At 55.8% G+C, this 20427-nt stretch overlaps 1 protein-coding gene across 7 annotated transcripts in view; it reads left to right on the top strand.

Annotated features, from left to right (window-relative positions):
* Positions 1-20427, top strand: part of TBL1X (transducin beta like 1 X-linked) — a 119568-nt gene that overhangs the window by 86325 nt on the left and 12816 nt on the right. For 6 of the 7 annotated variants that reach the window (XM_024569968.4, XM_053917017.2, XM_053917015.2 and 3 more), the window contains 3 exons: positions 3442-3549; positions 19255-19400; positions 19787-20048. In XM_024569968.4, the coding sequence (XP_024425736.2) occupies positions 3492-3549; positions 19255-19400; positions 19787-20048 (466 nt within the window). In that variant the 5' untranslated portion in view covers positions 3442-3491. Of the gene's footprint in view, positions 1-3441; positions 3550-14879; positions 15032-19254; positions 19401-19786; positions 20049-20427 lie in introns of those variants that run through there. The other variant, XM_045203197.3, reaches the window with a different exon arrangement.

Raw genomic sequence — 20427 nt, 5'->3', positions numbered from 1 at the left:
GTAAAGTAAATACAAGTGCAGGATTAGTGGAAAATCTTACCTTTGGGGGACATTTTTTGTTGCTGTACAATCATATACACATGCTTGTTGATGAATGAAGATAAGTAGGAAAGAAAACAGCCAGGCTGAAACCACCGTTCATACGTCCCTGTGTTTCCTCCACAATCTTTCCCGCCGTTATATTTTTCTATGACTGGAGCCAGACTGGAAATGGCACAGTTGATTCAGTCCCACTGTGATTGGCCGAGAGAGTCCCCAACAGCTCCGTATTGACCCAGAGATACCCAGGGTGCTAAACCCAGCCTGCTGCATGCAACGTATACTGGCCCCCACGCCGATTTCAGAAAGGAGTCTATCTATGCAAATATAAATGTCATCTTAAGCTGACCGGTGATCGTGAAATGAAAATAAACTCTGTTCACACGTGAGGAGAGGAAATGCCATGGAGAAAGCGGGCGGGGCTGGGGCCACGGCCTCGAAGTCAGCAGAGTTTGTCGTGTCCAGGGGGCCGGGGGCCATTTCGAGCAGACGTGGCTTCTGCTGTGCTCTGCTGCTCAGTCTGCCTGGAAATGGGTCCCCGAAACCTGCGCCCACGCCAGAGGATGGCTTGAGGCAGCATAAATGTACACACCAGGCGTGAGGTACGCATTCTTGCATCCCTGCAGAAACAGGGCTGCTCTCAGAGAGTATGAGAGCACATTTCAGCGTGGGGTGCATTGTTCAGAGAGAAGCTTCATCACCGCCGTGCCAGCCCTCCCATCAGCGTGCGCTTAGCTCCTTCTCTTCCTGCAAGGCTGCCTCCTGTTGGCAGCCACCTCGCGCCCGTGTCTGCCTGGAATACCGTCACCTGCCAGCTCTCTGGTTCGCTCTCTGCTTCCGTCGTGAAAGATAATTAAAGCGCAAGTCAGATTTTGTTCTTTGGCGGCCGTCTGCCCTCTTCCCAGAGAGTGATCGCGGATTCGATGCTCCAAGTGTGTGCTGTATAAAACGAAGCCCAGAGGCAGCATTTCCCTTGCAAGGAACTTTTTAACTGTTTTCGGAAGACAACTGGGATTTGTGGAAACTGCTGCCACGTTGAAGTTCAATTGTAAAAAGAAATGGTGTGAATAATTTTCTCTGCAGTTTCTTCACGGCCTGTAGCCCCAAATTAGGATTTATTTTGGGATACTTGTTTTTAGAGGGGCAACTCCAGCAATGCCATCAGCCCACACTAATTTTTAAGTTTCTGTTTGAGGCAACACGATGGGGACATGGTGGCTTTAAGTCACAGTAGAAGGGTTTTTTTTTTTCTTTTGTCCTTTTTTTTTCCCCCCTCCATCACAGCTCCAGTCTCCTCACATCAGCCTCATGAAGGTGTCTGGAATGAAAACTGGGTCAGGCCAGAAAATAAACACGGCTCACTCATTAAGGCCTGTGTTTTTTGTTGGTTTTGTTTTTTTTCCCTTCGGTTTGGGGCCAAGCACTTCCCACCATTGCTGCGAAAGGTCCGCTTTGTTCCAGAGTGGCAGAGGCGGGACAGTGTCCCCTGGACCTGGAAACCCATGGCGTCCGGAACCCAGCTAGACATTGGGCTAATTGTGTCCCCAGGTGTCCCGAGGAGGACATGCGCACCCACACGGAGCCTCGGGGGCTCGTGCTTTCCCTCACGGGCTCAGTGCGTGCCGCTTGCGTGTTCCGAGCGCGGATAGAGTCACTATCACCAGCTCGGGTGCATTTGGACGAGGGTGCTGTGTCCGCCAACCCCTGAGGAGACCCTCTGTGGTCACTCTTTGGGGACGTGCTCAGGTGCTGAATGACCTAATAACCAGGTTGTCCCGAACCACTCTGCTGCAGGGATGGGCACACGGGCAATTAGCCTGCACGGCCGCTCCCACATCCGGCGGCTGTTACTGTCCTTAATGTGGAGGTGACAGAGTCGAGTCACGTAGCTGGCCCTGTGATGCACGGCTAGGAGGGGTTGCAGACACCAGTGGAGGTCGGTTGTCTGGCTTGGAGCACGTAGCCCCTGCGTCCCCCTCCTTCTGCCCTAGCTCTGCAGCCAGCACAGCTGTTCTTAGCTCCACGTCATCTGTCCAGTAAAACCGTTCTTTGCAGAGAGACACAGGCCAGCCTCTCCCCCACGCAGGAGACGGCGATCACATACCACTTGGAAACTGAGCGCAGGGGATGTTGTTAGAGGTCAGAGTCCCTTTTGCACTGTGTGGCTGTGTGTGTGGGTGATTCCCAGACTGCTGAACACCACGCTTTCCATGTGCCGATTTGTTTCTGTTCTCTCCTTGTGCTTCATTTTCCTTGAGCACAGAGGAACTAGGACAGCCCCGGCCCGTGTGGCTCAGGGGGCTGGAGCAATGTCCCACACATAGCCAAAGGTGGTGGGTTTCATGCCTGGTCTGGGCACATACAGAAGGAACCAATCAGTCTCTCCCTCTGCCTCCCGTCCTCTGTCCGTAACATTATAAACATGTCCTTGGGTGAGGGTTAAAAAAGAAAGCAGAATTACAAGAGGAATCCAATCTGTAGGACAGGAAGCAGATAGTAGAATGGGTGCCTGAGGTTGGGGGACGGGTGAGGAGTGGGTGTTGATTGCAGACAGTTTCCATTTGGGGTGATGACAAAGTTCTGCAGGTGATGGCGGTGGCACCTGTATGGGCTGTGAATGTCCCTAATACCCCTGAGATGCTCACTTAAACCTGCTTTCTGTCGTCCATGTTACATGTACGCACATCATTACAATAATTCTCCTTCGACGGTAACTTTCGCCACTGCTGCAAATGCCTGCAAACGTGGGACAGGATCTGTGAAGAGAGGTCCCTCACGGCCTGCTGGGTTCGCAGTGGGGCACGTGACCGGAAGACATCCCGGCTCCTCTCGGCTGTGGCTGCCGGGGGCTTGGATCGTGAAGGCGTCAGCTAAACTCTTCTGAGTGAACGGTGTCAAGTTCACATGGCTGCTGGTCTACCCAGTAAACCCCCTTCTGTCGGGAAGAGCACTTTAGTGTCGAAGCCAAGCACATGTGTCTCGGGCAGCAGGACGCCGTTCGCGGTCATTCTCAAGTCACAGGCGTCAACACACGCACGTGATTTTTACTGAACAAAGTGTCGGCTTGTTTTCATTTCCTCTCGCCCCTGAATTTGTCTGCGTCAGCCTGGTTGGTCACCTGACCCCGCGCCAGCCTTGTAAAACACACACGCTTTTCTTATTTTTGGCATCATTTCAACGGGATATTTGCTTTTTATATAAATAATTACGAAATTTTTGTGTAACATGGGGTCACACAGGATAACATGAGTCAGACGTGTGTTGGCTTCGTGGGAATAGCGTCCTGGGTGGGTTTTTTTATTTGTTTGTTTCTAATTGTTTCAAAAAGAATTCAGAAGAAAGCCATACGTATTGGGCAGTGTTTGAAGACTCTCTCCGTTTTCCCCCCCACCCTTCCCACAGAGGGTGCCTCCTGCTTCCTGAAGACCTCGTCGCCGCGAGGTGAGGCTAAGATGAGCATAACGAGTGACGAGGTGAACTTCCTGGTGTATCGGTACCTCCAGGAGTCAGGTAAGAGGGCCACGTGTCTGTCCACGGCCGAGTCGTGGGCTGCGCGTGGGGCACAGCGACCGAGCGTGGGCGGAGAAGCCAGGCTGGCGGCAAAAGCCTGCAGTGTTGAAGGGGACGAGAGCAGGCTCGGGGACCGTCCCGTTCCTGGGGTGGCGTGAAGGGATGTGTTCTTTCTCCCCGCGGCGGTTCAGATCAGAGAGGTCTCGTTGGAACGGAGACGGGAGCGGTTGTGCTGGAGGTGGCCTTGGCTGCAGCGAGGTGGGGCTCTCGGGCTCGGGCATGGCGAGAGCTCTGATGGGCTGGTGTGTAGGTGCGAACCCCTTAGACTGAGGACCTCCGATTTACTCAGCTTCCACACGCCCCCTGAAAGGGGGGACCCCACGCATTTCTGTGAGCATGTGATTATGACCAACAGTTTCCTTCCTGGTGAGGAACATACGGCGAAGGGCACATTCCCTGTACTCTGGGTGCTCCAGGTGTTTAGCAGGTGCTGACCTCGGGGGGCAGCGGAGGGGGCTGAGGGGGCTGAGGGGGCTGCCGTGCTGGGGCCCGGCTTTGTCGCAGACGAGCAGGATTCCTCACACGAGCCCCCCCTGGACGTCGCTGAGTCCTGGTTTCCCCTCCGTACAACACTGGGGCTGCTCCCAACAGCGGAGCCTCACCCCAGTTTACAGAATTGCTAGTGGGTGCTTCTTATTAATCTTTTGATTCGTTTCTAAAGGGAATACTCCTTTTGCACTTGCAAAGCTTTATGAGATTTCACTGGAGCATTCATGGACACACACCCTTGTACCCTCCTGACTTAAGTCACCCGTTTGTCGGGCGGTCCGGTCCCCGTGGCCAGCTGCCCCTTCTGTCTCCCCGCAGGGGTGCCCACCTCCTGGGTTTGGTGGGTTTCATCACCGTGGAGGTACCCCACAAGGGTGTTGACCTGAGCAGCCCTGAGCCCTGCTGCATGTTCCCCAGGCTGCTGTCACAAAGAGGCCCAGGCTGGGCTGGTTATAGAGTTTCCTTGTCTCGTCGTTCTCCAGGACAAAAGTCCGGCATCAGGGTGATGCAGGCGTGGTTCTTCCTGAGGACTCTGAGGGGACTGTTCCGGGCCCCTCCCCCCAGCTTCGGTGGTTTCCGTGGCGGATAGATGGGTCCCCCACCCCCACCCCACCTCCACGTGGCATTCTCCCTGTGTGCAGGTGGCTGTCCACGTTTCCCAGATTTCGCCTTCGTAAGAGAAGATACTCGTGGTGGATTCTCCCTGTACTCCGGTGGGGTCGTGACAACTAATTATATCCGCAGTGGCACTTTTTAAATAAAGTCACATCCTCAGGGGGACCAGGACAGGACTTCCTCCACACGCATTTGAGGGTGGAGGACGCAGTCCAGCCCAGGGCTTCTCTGTGAGTTTACACTTTAGACATGTGCTTTGTCTCAGATGAGTTTTACAACTTGATTTTTCCACAAGGAAACCGACGTCCAGGTCCCGCTTCCCAGAGACACATGTGCTGGGACTCGGGGGCAAAGCAGCCTGAGCCCTGAGCTCTGGCTCTTTCTGTGTCCCTGGTGCGGGAGGTGGCGGGTGGGGCAGCATGGTAGCCAGACCAATGGCTCCAGCTCTGAGCCGTGAAGAAGTCACTTTGTCCATCGGAGCCCCGCCTTGTCTGCCGAAAGTGGTTTTGCTGGGCCAAGGGGCGAGGTCTTTCGGGCACGTGGCGTGTTGTGACTAAACACCTGTGCCTGCCCAAGCCTGGATCTCTGTCACCTGGGCCCCCAGTGGGCATCACCCATGGACAGTGCGCATCCTTTCTGCAGAGAGATTAGATCGTTCCACTGAGCTGTCGCCAGAACGTAGTAGAAGAAATGGATACACAAGCCAAACAGTAAGCGGGGGAAATGACTCCCACTGCTCGGAGCCCTTAACCTGGCGGGAGTGGCTCACCTGGACCACAGGCGTCCGCCCCCCTGTCCCGGAGCTCATCCCTGCCCCCGATGTCTGCGGGTAAAGACCCACACCCCAGACCTGCTCCCCTGTGAGAACAGATAGCTAGTGAGACTGTTGTTCTCGAGTTCTCGGACATCGGGAGGCGCGAAGGGCAAGGGCGAACATCTCTGTGGGTGTGGCGGGTGCCCCGTCCCGTGGGCCCAGGATGGCAGGGATGCTAGTAGCCTCTTTGAATTGGCAGGGGAACCTCTTCCCTCCCCTGGAAAGCCCAGGCTCTCCCTTTGTTGGTAGTTTCTGTGACGTGGCAGCTGGTGGAGAGGCAGTAATGCATAGAATTTCCTCCAGGCCGATTTCTGTAGCAGGTCTCCTTTCCAAGGCTAATCGTAGGTGGGTCAGAGTAAATCCCACCAGGAGACGTTGTATTAAGAGATCAAAGTGCACCGGCACCTTCTTCTGAGTCTGTGACTGTTACTCTCTTCCAGCTTAGGAAAAGCAAACTCGCCTCTCGTCATGGTTCCCCCTCAGGCCCCTGTGTTGCTTCCTCTTCCCAGTGTCTCACTCACTCAGAGTGAGTCCCAAGGTGCAGCAGGGGACTCGTTCCTCACTGCTGCCAGGCTGGCTCTGTCCCCTGGAAGGGCCGGCAGCGTCTGTGTGGCCAGGCCTCACTCTGTCTTTGCATTCTGTGTAGTGGACGGGGGCTGGGGAGGGAGGGAGAAGGAGGGAAGGCTGTAGTTCCTTCTTTTTTTTTTAAAGATTTTACTCATTTATTTTTAGAGAGAAAGGGAGGGGGAAAAAACATCAATGTGTGGTTGCCTCTCACACTCCCCACTGGGGACCTGGCCCGCAACCCAGGCACATGCCCTGACTGGGAATCGAACCGGCGATGCTTTGGTTCACAGGCCGGCGCTCAATCCACTGAGCCACACCAGTTGGGGCTGTAGTTCATTCTTCATTGCTCAGCTGCACTCCACTTTAAGGATACGTGGGGAAAACAAAAAGAGGGTACGCAGCCGTTGGCTGCCGGTCTTCCTGTTGAAAAACACTGGGGTCGTTTTTGGGTTTTGATGATTTCAACGGACGGTGTCAGGGATGTTTGTGTACACGGGTTTCGTGTGAACACAGGTTTTCGTTTCGGGTCAGTATCCAGGAGCAGGGTGGCTAGTCGTGTGCCAGTGTGGGTTTCGCCTTATCAGAAGCCACCACATCCTTTCCCTTGTCACTGGGCCGCAGGGCACCTCCTACGCAGCGTTGTTTTTCTGGGGTTTGTTAAACTGAATTTACTGGGTTACACTGGTGAGTAAAATTATATAGGTTTCCGGTGTACAGGTCTACAGCCTGCCCTCTGTACATTGTGTTGTGTGTTCACTGGCCCAACTCAAGTCTTTCATTGCCATTTACCCCCTTTCCTCTGTCCTGCCTCCCCCCGACCCACTCAGTGCTTCTCTGGGTTCGGCCGGGGAGGCCGAGCTGATTTCTGCTCGTAGCACCGGGCGTGAGGGAAGGAAGGTAAAAGACCACGGGCCCGACAGGCATGGCTGCAGCATGCTGACAAAGGTTTCCGCCTCTGCGTCGGCTTTACCGTGAGCCTCGCTGGACCTGCGTGGGTCCCTCCAGCCCCGACTGTCACCCAGATCTGCTGAGTGGGAGAGCGTCCACAGGGACGCGTGGCTCCTTAATCCTTAAGCAACTTCCTGCAGGAAGCTAGAAAACTCCGCAGCCTGGCCGGCCCGCCGTGGACAAGAGCGAGCTGCCAGGGAGGACTTGTGTCCTCCAGTGCAGATGGACCGTAGGGCAGACGCTGGCTCTCTGAGCATCGGCCCAGACACCCAGGCACTGAAGTCAGCACAAGCCTGGGGAAGGGGCCTTTCCCCGCCTCGGGGTCTGTGGCTGCCTTCAGCCCGCCAGGAGCACCAGGCAGGCACTGAGCTACTACCTTGAGACAGCTGAGGCACTGGCTTCACAGGGAAAGAGAAACGCAGGGAGAAAGGGACTTTCGCTAATGTTTTGTCGGGGGCGGGCGTCTTGGCCGGCTGCCCGTGCCTCCAAGCCTGCCATTAGAAACGCAGCAGATAACGGGAGGGTCCTACCCTAACAGTGGATGGTAACAACGCATTCGCCACGGATCACCGAGGGTCAGGGCACCGAACATCTTTCTTCTTTCTTCTTTCTTCCTCATGAGAATTTAAAGACCTTCGAGCGTGATTGAAAACTCCTCCTAGCTGGAATTTATTTCCTGACGTGTATGATGCGTGGTTGAGTGGCCGACGTACCGCGTGTATTTATTGCTTCTGAGAACATCCCCACACGTCTGTTGTGGAGACAGGAGCGTCGGCGATTTTCAAAGCTGAAAGTCTCCCCACCGCACCCCCGCCGGGGGCTGCTTTTCTGAACGTGAGTAGCTCCGTGCAAGTAGGCGAGTTTCCTTTGATTTATAGAATGTGGACATAGTTACAGCTCTGTGTCGTATATCACCCTTCAAACAAGGAGGAGTGGGGAATACCACGTGCCCAGCCCTTCAAGATGTCATGGGGAGCTTAGCGGACATTTCTCATTCATTGCGAGGAGGCCCGGTGACAAGAACAGCCACAGAGACTTGCCAAGTGGTGGCACAGCCTGTGCCCTCTGCCGCGCCTCTCAGTTTCCAGTGTGGCCGGGGCATCGCAGGGAGGCCTGAGAGGCAGTTTGCATCCACAGCCAAGCCCAAGCACAGAGCTAAAGGGCTGTTCTGCAGTCTCAACGCACCGAGCTTTCACTTTCCAGAGAGACAGCCCGGCAGTGTACAAGCCCTGCATGTCAGCTCAGCTGCCACCTGGGGCCAGGTGGGAAGGAGGCCTGTTTGGATTGAAAACAGCCAGGCTGCAGGGGGTGAAGTAGCCACATCCCAGGGGGCTGGAATAGAGAAAGGGCCCCAGGGGTGGTCTGTGTTTTCCAAGAAGCCATGGGCACTACCAAGGGTTTTTTCCTTTTCTTTTCTTTTCCCCCCTCACTTCCTCAAATCAGCCAAGAAGAGTTCCTGGGAATTTCCTTTTTTTTTTTTTTTTTTAAATTTTTGGAATCTTATGTAATTTCCATTCCCCTAACAATGGACGTACAGCCATGGGCGGTTCTATTGGTTCCCGAAGGCATGAACGCGACCCAGCAGAAAGCCAGCCACTCCTTCCCGCTAAGTGACGTTTTAACGGCCTTCTTACTTCTTCACCCTTTGGATTCCTGCCACCGCAGAACTCAAATAGACTTGGACAGTGAGCAAACTGCAGTCCCTGTTTTTACTAAATTTTGCTGGGTGTTTTTCCCCCCCTCTACGAAGGGGGGCGGTGTGCCAAAGCATTCTCAGGCAGATCATAAAATAGCTGGGAGTAGCAGATTTTTAATCTGATATTTTTTTTTTCTTCCAGCAAGAAGGTTAGATAACCAGGAAATGGGTGTGACTCTTAATATTTGAGAATAATTGCATCTTCCAAAATAATTAAGCGGCTTTGCTCCCTGCATTCCTAGCGGCTGACAGATGACCCAGTAAGCCCCGCTGTGTTGCCTAGGACCGCGGAACACCTTCTTCTTATGCAAGACACATTTCCTCGGATTTGGGAAGTCATTTTCATGGTTCAGCTCTCTTAATTTATACAAAAGTTCAGGGCTTATTGTTCAGCCGAGTCTCTAAAAATAGACTTGGGCTGCACAGCCTCTTTTACATTGCTAATGGGTGTCCCTGTTTCAAAGGAAAGTCGTTACGAAACAGCGAGGCATGCATCTCTTTGATGGCGTGGTTAGCCTTTGTTTGGGAGAATATTAGTTTCAGTAAATAATAAGGCAGATCTGAATAATCTGTCCGTATTACTAGAGGGCAGAAGAACCTTTAAAGTCTTGGAAACAGTAACGTCTCGTGTTGGAATAGTTTCCAGGAGTTATAAGCAGTGGGTTTTGGGTGGTGTCGCAGGGGTCCCCTGTCCTGAGGGTCTACGATTTGCTGGAAAGATTCACGGGACCCAGCGATGGTCAGACTGACAGTTTGTTACAGGAAAAAGATACACTTCCTAACAGACAGCCCTTGACTGCAGCGTAGCGTATACTTGAAAGTTGCAAAGAGAGTAGATCTTCAATGTTCTCGCCACTAACAAGGTAACAAGGTGAGGTGATGGGGCGTTAAGTGACCTTGTGGCAGTCACTCTGTGGCAGGTACATGTATCAAATCAGCTGTGGTAGGTACATGTATCAAATCACCGCTAAACGTACACAGCGTTGTATCTCGGTAAAGCAGGGCGGGGGTAGGGTGCAGTGGGATACGGGTTAAAATCAGCGAAGGGGAAAGGTGCTTAGGGCGTAGCGCAGGAGAAACCATGCTCTTGCTCACAGGAGTCCCCTGCCAGGGAAGTTAACTTGCTCCTTCCAGCATCCACGTGCCGGGTCCATTGTCGCTAACCACCCGAGCGTTGGGGTCCTGGGTTTTTACTGGGGGTCAGTCACGGGGCCGGCAGCACCTGCGGAGGGGGCAGAAGAACAGCTAGGGGAGGAGGTGGCTGTCCACGCTGTGCACATCGGTGGCTGCCCCGATGACACTCTGGGTTGCGGTTGTGCATTTGTGTGCATGTTGTATTTCAGTGTGAAAACATAAGTTTAGCCCTGGCCGGTGTGACTCAGTTGGTTGGAGCGTCCTCCTGAAACCTAAAGGTTGCAGGTTCGATTCCCAGTCTGGGTGTATACCTAGATGGTAGGTTCCATCATTGGTCAGGGCATGTACGGGAGGCAACCAATCAATGCTTCTCTCACATCAATGCCTCTCTCTTCCCCTGTCTCTAAAAGCCATGAAAAAGTGTCCTTGGGGGGGGATAAAAATTCATTTTTAAAAAACTTTTTTAAATGTAGGGGTTTGTAAGTAGCTGGAGAGTGAGGTGCCTGGGCCCTTCATGCAGACGGACGAAAACACCCCCTAGCTAGCCTTGTAGCATCAATAATTCATGCGCCTCCACCAAGCGGGCATATCATGTTCCCACCGCAGAGAGCAGCCTGCAGGCGTGAGCTCCCCTGCATGGTGTTGGGTACGAAGCTGTGCTCAGTGTGACTTGTTGCCAACAAACACCCTTGTTACGGTGCCGTTGCAAACCAGCGCTTCATTTAAGGAGGGTGTTCTCGCCCTGGCCACGTGGCTTGGTTAGTTGGAGCATTGTCCTGGATACAAAAGGTTGTGGGTTTGATCCCTGGGCAGGGAAGCAACCGATTGATGTTTCTCTTTCTCTCTCTCGCCTTTCCTCTTTCTCTAAACCTATCCTTGAGTGAGGATTTAAAAAAAAAAAGAGCATTTTGCTAAAGTGTTCCTTGGTTTCATTATAACCATTCTGAATAATAAAATGGAATGGCGGAGACGCAGCTCTCTCCTCTATGCGACACGTCCCAGCCAGCCCGACTGGACTACCCGGTTCCTGCAATCTCGTCTGTTCCGATGTCTGTGTGTAGAAGATAAAGTCAAGGCTTACCACTCTTGTGCATGTTAACTTGTTCGGGGGAGGGGAAGGAAACTTCCCTTGAGTGTTTCTAAGTTGAGGTTGTTTAGATATGGGCCTTGCTCTACAGAGCCAAATAATTTCCCTTGGTATAAACATCACAAAAAGGTTTGATTCTGCTGAAGATCCTTTTAAGGGTTCTGCGGTCATCTCCTACTTTAAAAGTTGTTGATGAGACATCATCTGAGATGGCCAGGGTCCCCTTTCTTAGCTACGATGAAACAGCCGCTAACCACAGTGCCCGTGTTCAAAGGTCAGACACCATTTCCACGTAAGACCTGCCAGCTGTGAACGTGGCACGTGATCTTACACGTTTGCGGCCTTGTGATACTTCACTTCCTGCCAGGTTTATCCTCTGCCGTCACCTGGGTGGGCAGGCTCCGCACCATCCTTCCTCCCAGGTGTCTGTGCGTGTCATCCCTGGGGTGTCTCCTCCTCTGTCCGCTTCTTATATGCCACCGTCCCCAAGGGGATGTCCTCTTCTCGCCCTCCCACGCCTGTGTCGGCCGTCAGCATGGGGCGCCCCTGCCTCTCCTTCACCATCCGTCCCCCTATTTTGGGGGCCTGTTTCCCAACCTTTAATAGGATCCCACACTTAACTACCATCGCCATTTCCGAAACCTGCCCCTCCCTCCAAAGAAAAGCTTGCTGTCCTCTTTAATGTTAAATGTGAAAACATCCGGGTCACGTTCAAATATTTCTCTTCTGTAGCGTTTCCCGATTGCCTCTATTTTCAGGCTTCTCATTCTCGCGCCTCCGTCAGCCAGGTGTTGCCCAGGTCTTGGCCCTGCGGCCCCTTCCCCGTGACTTTGTGGTGGACACAGTGTGGCAGGCAGGGTCCTTGAATGGTCTGGTTTCCCCTAATAGCCATGACCTGCTGCAAGGTCTTTTTCAGACAGGAAGCCCTGCGTTCCTGGAAAAAACCACACTCGGCTCAGACACCGTGTCCTTTTCCATATTGCTGAGTTGGGTGTGTCAGAGCTGTGTGCAATGCTAAGGTCATGTTCATCGTTCCAACACAAACTGGGCTGCGATGTTCCTTTTGGAGTGTCCTTGTCAGCTTTGGGTGTCAGGGTTGTGCTGGCCTCAGAAGACGCACTAGGGGCCCCATCTGCTAGCCCAGGTCTCTCCCCGGGTCGGGGGGTGGGGAGGAAACTTTCTGTAAAAGGCCAGATGGTAAATATTTTAGTCCCCGTCACAACCACTCATCTTTGGGGCAGCAAAGCAGCCATTGAAAATACTTAGAGCCCTGGCCACAAGGCTCAGGTGGTTGGAGCATCGTCCCTTACACCAAAAGGTTGTGGGTTTGATTCCCAGTCACAGTGCATGTGGGAGGCAACTGATGGATGTTTCTCTCTCACATGGATGTTTCTGTCTGTCTCCCCCTTCCTCTCCCTCTGAACTCAGTGAACATCGCTCAGCTGATAATTTTTTTTTTAATACATAGAACAATGAGACAGAGGGGCTGTGTTCCAGTGGGACGTCACGTACAGGCAATGGGCAGCTTTGGCACACGGGGTGTACATACGGTCTGCAGGTCCCTGTGCAAGACTGTTCATAGGATGTGGGACTGTGCCCTCACCCCGCACCCCGCAGGCGGCCTGGGGCCCGTGTGTGTCTGTGGTGAGGATTCCTTGCTCCTCTCTCCCTCCACAGACATCTACAGCCCCCGCACTGTCTGAACTTGGACTTCACACGCTCACTTGTTTGTGTGCCTCCTGCACTCTCTGTGCCATATTTGCCTATGCCTGGGCTGTGTCATTAATGTCGATTGATTTTTTTTTCTTATATTGAAGCAGTTAGTTGTCCTTTGATGCACCAGGGTATCTATTAGCTATATGTGCATTAAAATAAAATAAAAACACTGTTGAATTTTGAAATGTTTGCCACTGTGCCACCAGAGACTGTTTCGGAGACCATCAGAGGTCTGGGAATCCTTGAAGTCCGAGAAGGAAGCAGTTTGTCAAGACCTTTAGTTTGAGAAATGTCTGTTGGTGGCCAGCGGTGGAATGGTGGTGCTGCCCTAGGCGCTGGGGTTAGAAGCACAGATTGAAGGAGGAAGTCTTAGTTTTTCACAATCCAGAGCCTGCGTTAGGCCCTGAGGCACAGCAGAACCCCTGTGTGCTCAGGGAGAAAAGGCCACGTTGTTGAGACAGAGGTTGGAGGGCGGAGGAGAAAGGATCGGGAAGTTGGGTTGGGAGCAGATTCACACCAGGACACAGAGTTCTGACCAGCTAGAAGCCGGGGATTAGTTTTTGCAAGTAAATGTGGAGGCAGTGTGAGTACAGCGTGAGGTGCCCAAGCAGCCACTGTGGACAACCACAGAGCTTGGTAGCTATGGAGACCAATAAACAAATTGTGTTAGCTCAAAAAGAGCAGGGACACAAATTAAACCAGAGTTACATGGAAATCCCCCCCGGGGAGGAGAATTGTGTCGAGTGTATAATATTATGAGTCATTTCCCCTGTGCTCTCAATTGCTTTCTGTTCTCCCAAACTCCTGTGTCGATTTTGACTGTGCTTTTTCATGGTGCTGTGCCCTGTGAGTCTCCAGTTGGGGGTGCATGCTTCTGTGACCCATTTCCAGAGATGGAATGCAATGTCCACCAGGGTTCCAAACTGGGAGGTGCAGAAGGAGTCTTGCTTTTCCAAGTGGCCCCCAGCTGCTGGAACCGAGGTTTCTCCCCTGGCTTTAGGAGCATTTCCAGGAAATCAGTGCCTCCGCTGGCCCCCGGGGAGCTGCCTCACGCCCAGCCAGGTGCCCCAGGAGGAAGTGGTGACCTTGATTTACAGCCTTGACTAATGCTCTCCCCTGCTGGGCCTGCCCGGGGCTTAGAAGACATGGAAAGTCTTGCCAGGACAGTCGCTCTGCTGTTGTCAGAGGCCCAGCAGTGCTCAACCAACCGCCACCCTTGGGGTTCGGGGCCAGATGTTAGAAGTGAGGCCCTTGTTTGTTTTGGGCGGGACAGCAGGCAGTTCCAAGGGCACCGAATGCCGTGTTGCGACGGGTCGTCTAGAACAGGCCTGCGGCGCGCCCAACACGCCCTCTGCGTTCCATGGGCACCGATTGCCGCGTTATGGCGCGTCGTCCTAGAGCAGGTCTGCAATGCGCCTTGCGTGCAAAGCCGCAGAGCCTCCGCAGAGAAGGCGAGCACGGGGTCTTGAGCCCCCCTTTTTTTAGATAAACACCTGGAAGTGTAAAGCTGATGTGAACATGTACACCGGTTTAGGCTGCAGAATGCAAAGGCATGCTCAGCATACCCGGGTGCACCTACAGTTGACAAATAATATTTGCCTCTCGGGCAGAACGCGGAGTGGTCTGGTGAGCGGATCCATCAGTCCCGACACAAAGAAGCGCGCCCGGAAGTGCGTCCGCCCCCAAAGATGAGGGTGTGGTTGCTCCTCCGCCTGCCTTTTCTGCGTGTGTCAGATTGGATTTATTTCATCTGCCGGGTTTGATTTACCTCGTCCAGCTCCACTCCGACACCCCGGCCTCCCCACCCTCTTTATTGTTGTTTGCACGTCCCCACAACCACCACCTGAGCCCCGCTTCCCCCTCCCGCCACACCCTGCGTCCTGCTACCGGAAGTGGGGGGGTCCAGGAGCCACCGTGGACCGGAAGTTGCCAGCACATCCGGCTTTGCAGACATAAGGAAGTGATGCTTACCGAGGAGCGCCCCACAGTTGGGCTTCCAGACACACCCAGTGGGCACAAACTCTCCCGAGCCACTGAGGTGGCATGAGTCCAGTCACCACAGCTCCACGCCCGTGTTCCTCCCCAATCCTTCCCAAGGCGGCTTTGTGGGGGGGGGGGGGGTGCCGTGAAAGTCACGTGATGAACCCCGCATCGCCCCCCCACGGCGCAGTCCGACGCGTGCTTCCGCTTCCGGTCTGGTAGGGGGCAGCCCCCGCCAGTGACTCACCCCCACAGTTGTGTTTATAAAGGCGTTGCCCGAGTTCCTGTTTCTTTCGGCACCTTGGTCCCTGCAGGCAACGGAGCTCCTGGTGCCGTACCTGCGCGGGGGACGCGGCCACCGGTTCTCTCGGGAATCGTAAGTGATCGATTTTTTGTGCGGCCGCGTGAAGCCCTACCTGTCTCCACGCAGTCGCCCCGTGAATTAAAATCCTGTGGGCTTGACTGGGACAAGGAGGTCTTTCTGTGCGCTCTATGAAATACGAGTATTCGAACTGAACGGGACCTTGGGGACTATCCGCCCATGGGGTGGGCGGGGGGGGCAGAAAAGGAAACTACGGAGCGGAGGAGAGCAGCCCCGGCTTGGGGGCGCCCGGCGAGGAGGGCTCTCGGGAGGCGCGAAGAACCCCACCCAACGCCTGCGTCGCTGCATCGGTCTCCCTCTCTATTCACCTATTTGTGTCTCTTTCATTCCTAACACGGTTGTCTCTCTGACGGTTGTCTCTCTGCGAGTGTCGCCGCTAGCTACGGTTCATCTTGCTTTGCGTTTTTAGTAGGGAAAGGATCGGCTCGTTTTCCTCCCGTTGACCCCGTTTGAAACATAGTAAATGGTGTTATTGAGTCAAGGTTTTTGTCCTCTTTTGGGAAAGGATGCCCCCGGGACCCTTGAGAGATTCTAAGCCACCTTCACTGTTGGGTGGCGTGCGGGTTAAGAGCATGAACTTGGGTCAGCCGGACAGGGACGGCTGTGTGCGGGACCCCCCCACCCCGCCCCGCGGAAATCGCTGGAGTGCTGGGTGGCTCGGTTTCCCCATCTGCAACGTGCATTTATTAAGACGGACTCCTAGGTGGTTGCCACGTCTCTGGGAAAATTCCCAAGACGCTGTGGCTAGGTGGTTTCCGTCATCGGAGTGTCTGCCATCCCTTACACCAGAAAGCTGCAGGTTCGATTCCTGGTCAGGGCGGGTGCCTGGGCTGCGGGTTCCGTCCCCAGTCGTGGCGTGTATGGGCAGCAGGGATCGGCGTTTCTTTCTCACAGCGACTTCTGTCTCTCACATTCATGTTTTCCTCTCTGTCAACTCAGAGAACTTGTCCTTGGGTGAGGATTAAGGGGGGGAGGGGCTGGTACACGTAGCACTGAGCATCGTTACCTTTGTGGTGTTATTGTTATTATAATCATTACTATCACCAAGTAATGCCATGGTTTCTTACCCAGGTGTACACATGTGGCCGAGAGCCTCTCAGGTGTTTGGAGACTGTGGCTTGTGTGACAGTCATCTTTGTGTGAACTCCGTGTCTCTGCTGTTAGTCGTCCCCACACCGTAGACTCTGTCCTTGTCCTTAGTTATGTGACGGGGACGGTGCTGAGGACTCCGTGGGATGGCGTTGGTCCCCACCCTTTATTTAGATCAGTCTCCCCGGTCTTTCTGATGGGTCCTGGGCAGCTAACGCGTTTGGTCCCGGCCAGCTAGTGCACCCGGAGGGGCAGCGCCCAAGGAGGGCGGCGGCCGCGGAGGGGTGCTTTGGAGGAGGGGCACCCTGTGTGGTGGCTGGCCATTCCGAGCGGGCTTCCTGCCTTCCAGGCCCCACGTCATCGAGGCAGTAACTGACATGCGTGGGTCAGGTTTGGAGACGCGCAGGAATGAGGGGAATGCTGCTCGCCCTGCAGAGATAAGAGCAGAGACTGGTGGATGGGTCCTGACCTGTCCCGAGCAGGGAAGGCTTTGTGGAGGGCGGGGGGCTGGGCCTCAGTGGAGGAACGGGGGTCCCACAGCAGGGCTTCTGCACCTGGCACTATCGGAATGGTGGCCGGGGTCCTTCTCCATCCTGGGGGGCTGTCCAGGCATTGCCACATGTTGAGCACAGTGCTGGTAAGCAGGTCACTGCCCAACTAGGCGCCAGTACAAACAGCACGAGCAAACAGGCACTCACACGCACGCCCACCGTGGCGAGAACCGAAAATATTTGCAGGGATTGTCAGATGTCTTCCTCTGGGGGTCATGTCACCTTTGCGTGAGACCGCAGACCACCGTTCTAGACTAAGAGCCCCGACCAGGTGGAGGCCACTACGGGCCATGTGGGCGTGGGCTTGTAGCAACGGCACCCTGGGGGCGCGGGGCAGTGAGAGATGACTGACGCACCAGGCTGGGGGGGTGGGCGATGCTCTGAGGACCCAGCTCAGGCAGGGCTGTTGCTGGGGCCTATGCTTTCCCCTGGGGGCTCTCGGGGAGTGCCGTGTGCAAGGACGGAAGGCCGTGAGGCAATGCCTGCGGAGGGTAGGTAACCAGGGGCTAGACTGCATCGCTGACATTTTCCAGCAATGCCTGGCCGGTGGCTGGCGCCACTGGGGTGGGTTTTATCATAACTGCAAAGGTCAGGTACCAGCCCCTAGGCCTTTTACTGACGCCAGCAGGGTAAGGAATGGCCCTGGGGCTCCAGGGTGCTGTCCTTTCAGCCTGCCAGGACATGAGTGGAAGGGAAGGCAGGAGGCGGCTGTGAGGACAAGGCCAGAGACTCGGATGTAGGCGCAGCAGCCTGAGGGCAGGAACACCGGTTTCCGACAAAGAGGACTGTCCACCACAAAGGGCAAGGGGTTCTCCAGAGGGAAGTGACCGCACTGAGGGATGAAAGCATGTGGGTTACACGCAGAGACCTGGGGACAGGGCTGTTGCTGACCACAGGCTGAGGGGTTCCGGGCAGGGGTGGAGAGGGAGAACAGAAGGAAAAGGCACTGCCCCTGAGAAAGGGTCTTTGCTCACATCCCCAGAGAGCTGGGCACAGGGGCCCTGTGGTGGGAGGGCCTCGCAGGGGTCTCCTGCCGCCTTCCTTGGGGTAGCGACACTTGTGTGAAGAAGCAGTGGGCGGCGCCTCTGCTGCTGAGCCTTGAGTGCAGAGTCGTGGTCTAGAAAGCTAGACGCTGCCAACATCCTTCCCCATCAGGCATGGGAAGCTCACAGAGTGCACTGGGAGGAGAGGGAAGGGTTCGGCCTGAAGCACAGACACCTTGTGCGGAGGAACACCCCCACCTGGTGAGCATTTCCTTTCTTGCAGAGCCTGGGTGTATGTTGATTGCAAAGATCCAGGCTGGTGATGGTGCTGCATCTCAGGCAGGCAGGGCATTTGCAGCCCCTGATTGGCTGATGGAGGTGGTGGTCTGGTCCTGTGGCTGGGGGTGGGAGGCAGGGCACAGACCCTCAGGGCCCCAGGCAGCCCACCGGGAGGGGGAACCGGGGCCTATGGGAACATGCTTATCAGAAAGACACCTTGGCAATGGGGTTCCCGGGGTCACCGCACCACGCCGGCAACGCCGAGAAAGACTGAAAGGCTCTGGCCTCGTGGAATCGCCCTATTCTGTGCCTGTGCACGGGGGGCCGCCGTCAGTGGCGGGCAGAGCGTCCCAGGCACGGGGTTCCTGGGCCGCCCCCTGAGCCCCTCGTCCCCTCTCCTTTGCCCGATGGGTGGAGAGTGGAAAGTGAGACAGGTCAGAGCCACCGTAGGGACGCCCTCGCCCCAGAGGATGGCCGGTTCCAGTGCACCCCTAGCTGTCCCCAGGCCCTGGGGGTGATCGTGCCCCCTGCAGGGTGCCTGTGTGTGGAGGACTTGTGCGCGGCCCGCCCTCCGGCAGTGGGGTCCCCTGACTCTCCCTGAGGAGCATCATCGCAGCTTCCCAATTGCTGCCCGTGGACCCCCCACATCGCCCCCCACCAGGGGCTCCTCTTTCCCTGCCCTCTCCAGCTGCCTCTGTTTCAGAAACAGGCATTGTGCATACAGGTGGAGACCCCCCTCACGTTCCTCGAGCATGTGTTTTCATTTCTCCCCCGCCCCCCAAGCGAGCCCTGGGAATGGCTAAGCGTGGCGTTTATCAGCAGCTTGCTGTGCAGGTGATCGGTGTGGATGCGGGCAGGCTGCGGTGGTGGGGGAGCAGCATCTCCTACCTTTGCGATGGCCCCAACAGCCTCGTTTTCTTAGGACCTTGGGCTGTGCGATGCCCGCACCTGGCACTGTGCAGCCACTCTGCTTCCGGCTGCGGCCCAGGCCCGGTGCGCACCGCCGCTGGGCCTAAGGCAGCAGGACACGCAAGCACTGAGCTTCTGGAAGGACTGGTGGGGGCACCAGAGAAAGCCTGGCGCGGCCCGCCTCTCTCGGAAGCACGGAGCCAGGGTGCACTCTGCCCTCCGTTCGCTGTTAACAGTGCTGAGACGGGCCCACCCCGAAGCTGCTTCCCCCCAAGTCAGAAACCGGGCGTCCTGCGGTGGATAAGCGGGCTTGAGATGGGCTGGTGCCACCGTCGGGTCCCTGCAGCCACAGCGCCGTCCGCCTGCAGCCCGGGCCTGACCGCCTGCCTTCTGTGTGTGGCCGCAGGGTTTTCGCACTCGGCGTTCACGTTCGGTATCGAGAGCCACATCAGCCAGTCCAACATCAACGGGACGCTCGTGCCGCCCGCCGCCCTCATCTCCATCTTGCAGAAGGGGCTGCAGTATGTGGAGGCCGAGATCAGCATCAATGAGGTGCGTGCATGTGTGCCCGGGCGGGCGGGGACACGGGCCCCCTGTGTGGGTTTGCTCGTCGCCCCTCTCTCTTTTTACACGGGGCTCCGGGCGAAGTCAGGCCGGCTTTACACCAATGAGGGAGCCCCTGTTTACGGGACGTAAGGTGGAAGCATTCACGTATCCCTAATGCCCCACGTCACTGGGTCCCCCCTGAGGACCGCCACTCATCACCCCCGTCCTGCACGGATGCTCGCCCACACCGGGCCTGCCCACAGGGCCCACCACAGATGCCCTTGGCTCCCGCATGCCCGCCCGTCCGTACCAATCCCCCTGGAGTACAGAAGTGCCGTGCGGGGAGCTGTGGGCAGCTGCGGGCTGATGGCTATCCCCTGCTTTCTCCCCAGGATGGGACAGTCTTTGATGGCCGTCCCATAGAGTCCCTGTCCCTGATCGACGCTGTGATGCCCGACGTGGTACAGACGCGGCAGCAGGCTTTCCGGGAGAAGCTCGCTCAGCAGCAGGCCAGTGCGGCGGCGGCGGCAGCAGCGGCAGCGGCCACAGCGGCAACAGCAGCCACAGCGACCCCAGCAAGTGTGTCCCAGCCCAACCCACCAAAGAACGGAGAGGCCACAGTGAACGGGGAAGAGAACGGAGCACACGCAATAAGTGAGTGCGGGCCCGGGACCCGGGGCGTTTTCTCTCTGTCGTGTGAGTCCCGCAGGCTCTGCCAGCATCTGCCTCCTGCACGCTTCTTCTGGGTCCCTTCGTTGTGCTTCTGTCCCCTTCAGCCAGAAGGGCTTCCCGCCCTTGTCTTTCATTGGAGCCCTTCCTTCCTTCTGCACGACATCCTCGACTCACACGCCCTCAGTTTTAGGAAGGGTGCCACTCGGAGAACTCACTGTGTGTGGCAGGGAGACGCACCCCGAGATCGCCCTCTGACGTTCCGGGTTGCACTGTGGGGGCCCCGTCCTGTCACGCAGCCTTCCACGTGGAGGGTTTTCCACCAAATTCTGGCGTAACAGCTGAGCTCCTGGTTGCAGAGTGG

This window comes from Desmodus rotundus, chromosome X, assembly GCF_022682495.2.
Source record: "Desmodus rotundus isolate HL8 chromosome X, HLdesRot8A.1, whole genome shotgun sequence".
Lineage (NCBI taxonomy): Eukaryota > Metazoa > Chordata > Mammalia > Chiroptera > Phyllostomidae > Desmodus > Desmodus rotundus.
The sequence above is the reverse complement of the archived record's forward strand: the minus strand, read 5'-3'. Positions and strand labels throughout refer to the sequence as shown.